At 44.0% G+C, this 8,530-nt stretch overlaps 1 protein-coding gene across 2 annotated transcripts; it reads left to right on the top strand.

Moving 5' to 3' along the window:
• Positions 1-1,072: 1,072 nt before the first annotated feature.
• Positions 1,073-7,837, top strand: cyp4v2a (cytochrome P450, family 4, subfamily V, member 2a). 2 transcript variants are annotated; one of them, XR_013628174.1, is made up of 11 exons: positions 1,073-1,284; positions 1,357-1,469; positions 1,552-1,637; positions 3,529-3,719; positions 3,889-3,958; positions 4,033-4,159; positions 4,315-4,494; positions 5,830-5,932; positions 6,328-6,502; positions 6,574-6,822; positions 6,919-7,051. XR_013628174.1 is itself a non-coding variant. In XM_058065290.2 (11 exons), exons 1-11 carry the CDS (start codon positions 1,095-1,097, stop codon positions 7,342-7,344), a joined length of 1,557 nt encoding a protein of 518 aa, XP_057921273.2. In that variant the 5' UTR covers positions 1,073-1,094; the 3' UTR covers positions 7,345-7,837. The 2 variants fall into 2 exon arrangements, 1 of the variants encoding a protein (XP_057921273.2); XM_058065290.2 differs by lacking the exon at positions 6,574-6,822 and adding an exon at positions 7,163-7,837 and having other exon boundaries at positions 6,328-6,462; positions 6,919-7,098.
• Positions 7,838-8,530: the final 693 nt, after the last annotated feature.

The raw sequence follows: 8,530 nt of genomic DNA on the forward strand, positions 1-8,530 counted from the left end.
ACAGTAGAATATGTGTTACCAAATACCTGTATGTATGTATATAGTATAGTATGTGTTACCCAGATACCTGTATGTATGTAGTATATACAGTAGAATATGTGTTACCAAATACCTGTATGTAGTATATACAGTATAGTATGTGATACCCAGATACCTGTATGTAGTATATACAGTATAGTATGTGTTACCAAATACCTGTATGTATGTATATAGTATAGTATGTGTTACCCAGATACCTGTATGTAGTATCTACAGTATAGTATGTGTTACCCAGATACCTGTATGTATGTAGTATATACAGTATAGTATGTGATACCCAGATACCTGTATGTACGTATGTAGTATCTACAGTATAGTATGTGTTACCCAGATACCTGTATGTACGTATGTAGTATCTACAGTATAGTATGTGTTACCCAGATACCTGTATGTACGTACGTATGTAGTATATACAGTATAGTATGTGTTACCCAGATACCTGTATGTACGTACGTATGTAGTATATACAGTATAGTATGTGATACCCAGATACTTGTATGTAGTATATACAGTATAGTATGTGTTACCAAATACCTGTATGTATGTAGTATCTACAGTATAGTATGTGTTACCCAGATACCTGTATGTACGTATGTAGTATATATACAGTATAGTATGTGTTACCCAGATACCTGTATGTACGTATGTAGTATATATACAGTATAGTATGTGTTACCCAGATACCTGTATGTACGTACGTATGTAGTATCTACAGTATAGTATGTGTTACCCAGATACCTGTATGTACGTATGTAGTATCTACAGTATAGTATGTGTTACCCAGATACCTGTATGTACGTATGTAGTATCTACAGTATAGTATGTGTTACCCAGATACCTGTATGTACGTACGTATGTAGTATCTACAGTACAGTATAGTATGTGAACTAACTAAGGACTGATATAGTATAGTTTCAGGGACTATACGAGCGGTTAGTATAAAAAAGGTCAACTAGAAGATAAGCATGTCAACCGAGAGGCTCCTCCCACCAGCGACCCACTACATAAGCCGCCCCTCCCGCCCCCTCCGCCACAGTGTGACACCGTGAGCAAACATGGCGGTCCTGCCGGCGAGCGCGTCCACGCCTCTGCTGGGCCTGGGGGCCCTGCTGGTCCTGGTGGTCCTGACCTACCAGCGTCTGAGCAGCTACCTGCGCACGTGGATCCAGATGAAGCCCATCCCGGAGGTGGGGGGCACGTACCCCTTTGTCGGCAACGCGCTGCAGTTCAAGACCAACGCGGGAGGTGAGAGGTCACCGCTTTGACGCCCCAAGGTCGCCTGCGAGGCAACAAGAGAACACGTCTTTTGCTTTGCAGATTTCTTCCGCCAAATTCATGAATACACGCAAGAGTTCTGTAACCAGCCGCTGCTGAAACTGTGGATCGGGACGGTGCCTTTCGTGGTTCTGTTCCACGCTGAGACGGTTGAGGTGCAGTACATTGCTTACTACCACATACGGTACACAGTATACAGTATACAGTATACAGTAGCTGTTGTGTTTTTTTTTACAGCCAGTGGTGGCCAATCCTGTTCACATGGACAAATCCTACATGTACAGCTTCCTCCATCCTTGGCTGGGGACCGGTCTGCTCACCAGGTACAGAAACATCATAATATACCAAAGCACGCTACTACAATGCAGTACTACAGCACAGGACCGGGGCGGGGGGAGCACTGTCTTTGGATCCCGCCGTGCTGGGCCACGCTTGTAGGGTTGAAGTTGAAGGGTATTACATCAAGCTAAAGCAAATAGATAAAACTTGTATTTTGACCCTCTCTTATCCTAAATGGGGCAAACTAATTAGAAAGCCCCTCCCTCCCTCCCTCCAGATCACCATCTGAATCCAGGAACATTTTTTTGAAGGATACTTTAAAATAGGACAATTTTTGCCACAGAGCACTTAGCCAGGGACATTTAGCCTTCCCAGAACCTTGCCTTATCATGCTGGGTGTTAGCATGCTAACATTTGCAAAGTAGCATTTTAGTCGTTTTCGTGGTTAGACACTTAGTACATGAACACTTAGCACTATCATGATGGGTGTTAGCATGCTAACATTTGCAAAGTAGCATTTTAGTCGTTTTCGTGGTTAGACACTTAGTACATGAACACTTAGCACTATCATGATGGGTGTTAGCATGCTAACATTTGCAAAGTAGCATTTTAGTCGTTTTCGTGGTTAGACACTTAGTACATGAACACTTAGCACTATCATGACGGGTGTTAGCATGCTAACATTTGCAAAGTAGCATTTTAGTCGTTTTAGTGGTTAGACACTTAGTACATGAACGCTTAGCACTATCATGCTAGGTGTTAGCATGCTAACATTTGCAAAGTAGCATTTTAGTTGTTTTCGTGGTTAGACACTTAGTACATGAACGCTTAGCACTATCATGCTAGGTGTTAGCATGCTAACATTTGCAAAGTAGCATTTTAGTTGTTTTTGTGGTTAGACACTTAGTACATGAACACTTAGCACTATCATGCTGGGTGTTAGCATGCTAACATTTGCAAAGTAGCATTTTAGTTGTTTTTGTGGTTAGACACAGTACATGAACACTTAGCACTATCATGCTAGGTGTTAGCATGCTAACATTTGCAAAGTAGCATTTTAGTCGTTTTCGTGGTTAGACACAGTACATGAACACTTAGCACTACCATGCTAGGTGTTAGCATGCTAACATTTGCAAAGTAGCATTTTAGTCGTTTTCGTGGTTAGACACTTAGTACATGAACGCTTAGCACTATCATGCTGGGTGTTAGCATGCTAACATTTGCAAAGTAGCATTTTAGTTGTTTTCGTGGTTAGACAGTACATGAACACTTAGCACTATCATGATGGGTGTTAGCATGCTAACATTTGCAAAGTAGCATTTTAGTCATTTTTGTGGTTAGACACAGTACATGAACACTTAGCACTATCATGATGCGTGTTAGCATGCTAACATTTGCAAAGTAGCATTTTAGTCGTTTTCGTGGTTAGACACAGTACATGAACACTTAGCACTATCATGCTGGGTGTTAGCATGCTAACATTTGCAAAGTAGCATTTTAGTCGTTTTCTTGGTTAGACACTTACATGAACACTGAGCTCTATCATGCTAGGTGTTAGCATGCTTACACCTATCCATTTTCAATCCAAGTGGACAATCTTGTGCTAGGTGTTAGCATGCTAAAGTTACAAGGTTAGCATTGATGCCATGCTAACATGAGCACACTAGCATTTTCATGAATATGAAATTAAGAACTTTGGCTGTGATGGTAGGTGTTAGCATGCTAATGTTATCATGCTAATATACTTATATCAACATTTTATCATTTTCAGAGATGCACTTATGCTAGGTGATGAAGGTTGTAGAGCAGCACAACGTATTCCAGTGGCCATCCTCCATTTGTTTGATGTCAGGCATTGTTTTGTTTTGCCAAAGCCTTAACAACCGGAAGTTTGGTTCAATTTCTCCCAAATGCTCATTTGTCAACTTCTGATAGCACAGGTCCAAAGTGGCGTGAGCGGCGCAAGATGCTGACACCCACGTTCCACTTCACCATCCTGCAGGACTTCCTGGAAGTCATGAACGAGCAAGCCGAGGTCCTCGTGGGCAGGCTGGCCTCGCAGGCGGGGCGGGGCCCCTTCAACTGCTTCAGCTACGTGACGCTCTGCGCCCTGGACATCATCTGTGGTCAGTACGCGTAGCCGCAAGAAGTCACAATCATCTCCTGTTGCTAGGCGGGATTTGTGGGGCAGAGGGCTACACTGCCCCAGACAACAAAGAAAGGACAGGGAGAGGCGGCAGGAAAAGGAAGTTGGTCAGTTTTTAAACTCGTGTGCAACGTTGGCGTGCCTTCCAGAAACGGCGATGGGGAGGAAAGTTTACGCCCAAAGCAACTCGGAGTCTGAGTACGTGAAGAGCGTGTACAAGTAAGTCGTTAGCTTAGCTCAACGTTGACGCATTGCGGCTCGACCCAAAACGATCTCACGGCGTTTGGTCTTAGGATGAGTGACATCATCAGCCGCAGACAGAGGTCGCCATGGTTCTGGCCCAACTTCTTCTACAAATACTTTGGCGAGAGCAAAGTCCACGACAGGACGCTCAGAACTCTGCAGTCCTTCACCTACGAGGTGAGTGCCAGCCGGGATCTGGATTTGGACAAGACCCCGTCCAGATCCGTGTTGACATCGGCCATTTCAAAATGAAATATAAGCAAATCGGTCAGCGTTCCGCAGCCGATGGTGTAGCGGAGACACAGCAGGTTTTCCTTGTGAATTCCACTCAGGTGATCCGAGAGAGAGCAGAGGGTCTGAAGGACGAGAATGACGGAAAGGACGACAAAGCGGCGTCCGGGATGAGGAAAAGACGAGCGTTTCTGGACATGCTCCTGCAGACCAAAGACGAGGACGGCAACTTGATGAGCCATCAGGACATCCAGGAGGAAGTGGACACCTTCATGTTTCGGGTTGGCGCCGTTGCTACGTGGATTCTCTTCTTGCCTTTTTCGCTTTTTTTGGCAAATTAAGGTTTTTTTTCCCCAGTTGAGACCAACATACCGTATCTTTTCATCGTCCGTATCATCACCATCATCATACCACTATGCTGCATTTATGTTACCTAAATAGTATTATAATGTAATATAATATAATATAAATAATAATTTTACTTCAAAATAAAAAACATATATTAAGGCAGGTCTGCTTTAAACGCCACACAAAATGATCAAATATTTAGGATGAATTTTTAAAAACCTAAATAGTATTTTAATTCACTAATAATAATAATAATAATTTCTAATATAATACAATTTAATTTTAATAATAATTTTATTTCAAAATAAAAAACATATATTAAGGCAGGCCTGCTTTGAACGCCACACAAAATGATCAAATATTTAGGATGAATTTTTAAAAACCTAAATAGTATTTTAATTCACTAATAATAATAATAATAATAATTTCTAATATAATACAATTTAATTTTAATAATAATTTTATTTCAAAATAAAAAACATATATTAAGGCAGGTCTGCTTTGAACGCCACACAAAATGATCAAATATTTAGTATTCATTTTTAAAAACCTAAATAGTATTTTAATTCACTAATGATAATAATAATAATTTCTAATATAATTTAATTTTAAATAATAATTTTATTTCAAAATAAAAAACATATTAAGACAGGTGTGCTTTGAACGCCACACAAAATGATCAAATATTTAGGATGAATTTTTAAAAACCTAAATAGTATTTTAATTCACTAACAATAATAATTTCTAATATAATAATTTCTAATATAATATAATATAATGTTATATAATATAATGTAATATAATATCATATAATTTAATTTTAATAATAATTTCATTTCAAAATAAATACATTTATTAAAAAATATTACAGTATAATCAATTCAACCTATTTTTATTAATGTTTCTAATATTTAGAAATACAAGGAAAATAAACATCTACGTGTATAAAATATTTAAAATATGTAATATAAAAATGGAAATATTTACAAAATAAATCAATAAAATAATAAATATAGAAAAACTAAAAAACATACTTTTTCCTGTATATTTCATGTGGCTGAATAAGCCATTAGAAAGAGCCGCTAGTATGACGTAGTGTACTTCCCCAAGTACATCATATCCTGTACTACTTCTGTATACTTTGGATGAAATGACCAGTTAGCATGTTAGCACGACCTTAGCAAGCGTACAGTCAAAGCTCACAAAGGAAGTTAACCATGGTGTGTTGTTGTTGTTGTTGTTGTTGTTGTGGTGTTTTGGTGCTGCAGGGTCACGATACCACGGCGGCCTCCATGAACTGGGCCCTCTACCTGCTGGGCGCTCACCCCGACGTGCACGCCAAAGTTCAGCAGGAGCTTCAGGACGTGTTTGGTGAGAGAAAGGCACCGCCCCCCCCCCCCCCCACGTTTCCCCTATCTTAGTGCTTTTCTGCCCATGAGGCCTTTGAACTCATCTTTTGTTGCCGCTTTGAAGCTTATGGGGGGGGGGGGGGGGGGGTGATATCGCCGTGAAAATCCTCGCCCAAAAAGATAACTGCTTTGTAGGCAAATGTGTGATGACCTTCCTAGCGTGACCTTCCCAGCGTGAGCGTTATCTATCCCAGCACCTCCAACGCCACATCACGCTTAGAAGGCGTGGCGCTTCAACTCTCATGTACTTATCAGCCAGGACAAGTGGAGCAAAAGTCAAGAGGTGTTTTTTTTTTTATCTGCAAACTTAACATTCTAACAGTTCCCCCCCCCCCTCCCTCGGTGTGGTGTACAAAGGTGCGTCGCAGCGAGCCGCCAGCATGGAGGACCTGAAGCAGCTGAAGTACTTGGAGTGCGTGGTCAAGGAATCCCTCAGGCTCTTCCCCTCCGTGCCCTTCTTCGCTCGCTGCCTCTGTGAAGACGCCAACATCAGTAGGTTCCCACGCCGCTTTCAATACTACAACAGGCCCAGGTAGGACGAGGGGAAGACGCAGGATCTTCTGGAAGACGTCCTTTGTGAAGAGCAGGTTGTGTTCCATCCAGACCGGGGCCTTCAGTCATGATGGATGCACCCTGCATCTCCACATCGGCGTCTGCCAGCTCCATCGCTCCATCCAAGGATCACGATGAGGAAAACATCTCATGTGGGTTCATGAGGACCGTGAAAGGAGAACAAATCTTGGGTCCACCTTTCAATGTTCCATGTTTGGTGCCCTCCTGCTGATTCCCAACACCCCATTTTGTGGGCTTAAAGGAGCTTTGAAGACCTAACATCTTCTCTGGTGGTCACCAGTATGATCCACTCTTCTGTCCCACTCCCATTGTGAAGCTCTGCTGAGAAGCTCCCTGAGATCCAACAGTGTTTTATACTGATGTTCGTGTGTGCAGACGGCTTCTACGTGCCCAAAGGCGCCAACGCCGTCATCATCACCTACGCCCTCCACCGAGACCCGAGATACTTCCCCGAACCCGAGGAGTTCCGTCCCGAGCGCTTCCTGCCCGAGAACTGCGTGGGCCGGCCTCCTTACGCGTACATCCCCTTCTCCGCGGGGATCCGCAACTGCATCGGTAAGAACTGCGGCCAAAACGTCGGCGAAGTCGCTGATCTCAGACGCCGCGCTTTGCCGTGCAGGTCAGCGCTTCGCACTGATGGAGGAGAAGGTGGTCCTGGCGTCCGTCCTGCGCCAGTTCAACGTCAAAGCCTGCCAGCAGCGCGAGGAGCTCAGGCCAACGGGCGAGCTCATCCTGCGACCGGAGAGCGGAATCTGGATCGAACTGGAAAAACGGGTTCTGCCAGAACCGACTCTCATTTAACTTTCTTTTCCTAGTCCGTGCTAGGAGGAAGTCGCGGATGTGTTCTCCTGCGGTTCCTCGGGTTGACGAGAAACTGATGCAATTTTTCCGACAGGAAATGAATCATGAATCATTTTTCAAAATTGTTGGGACGGCTTTGTGTGTAGACGCTACGCTACGGTACGACCGCCATTACCCGACACTCGACCGGCAGCCATCTTTGCGCTCGTGATTGTCAAATAGACGTCTTCCTGTGCAATGACATACCTGTATAGCAGATACCGCTAATGCTAACATGTGCTAGCTGGTGGCGGCGTGCGTCGTCATCGTGATCCGCGTGCATCATCCCTTTACGATGGGCGTTTTCCAGGACGTAGACAGGTCCAATCCATCCCAAAATTGATCACGTGCCTTGAAATAAAATGCATGACAATTTCTCCATTTTAATATCAATATTAAAATGGACATTTTTTAATAAATGTTTAATTTTTCAGCAAATAAAAAACGTGTGAGAAGTGACATTCCGTGTCCCGAGAACCGGATTTGACCGGGTCGCCCAGGCATCCGCCCAGGCATCCGCCCAGGCATCCGCCCAGGCATCCGCCCAGGCATCCGCCCAGGCATCCGCCCAGGCATCCGCCCAGGCATCCGCCCAGGCATCCGCCCAGGCATCCGCCCAGGCATCCGCCCTTGACCGCCACCCTTATGCTTGCCCCCATAGGTGGTGGGTCTACGAGGGGGAGATCCCGTCTGGCTTCTTCGGCCCCACAGGTGAAGGCCCGACCACCCCGGGCCCTGGCCCCAGGGTGAGGCCCCCGGTATCCCACATCCGGGCGTCATCATAAGGGTGTGACCCTTTACCTCCATGGTGTCTTTTTGTTTTTGAGGATCCGTGTAGCGGAATGCAGCCGGGAAGGAAGTTCCCAAAATACTGGAATACTACATGTTATCCTGCATGGAGCAAATACTGCAGTACACTTTGGATAAAATTGTAAATGAAAGAAAAAAACCTTTAATAATAATTTAACCCCTTTTTTTCTCCTAAATTTCCGACTTTATTCATAAAATTCCATTAGTCGGCGGTGGGAAAGACTCCAAAGACTCCAAAGACTCCAAAGACTCACCAGGCCCCCAAAAACCATGTGATGACTTTTAAAGCTGAGCATCTGCCCACACGGGGGGGTCGGGAGGGTGGTGGGGTGGTGGC

The sequence above is a fragment of the Doryrhamphus excisus genome, linkage group LG9 (genome assembly GCF_037039965.1).
Source record: "Doryrhamphus excisus strain RoL-2023G ecotype Guam linkage group LG9, RoL_Dexc_Guam_v1.1, whole genome shotgun sequence".
Classification (NCBI taxonomy): domain Eukaryota; kingdom Metazoa; phylum Chordata; class Actinopteri; order Syngnathiformes; family Syngnathidae; genus Doryrhamphus; species Doryrhamphus excisus.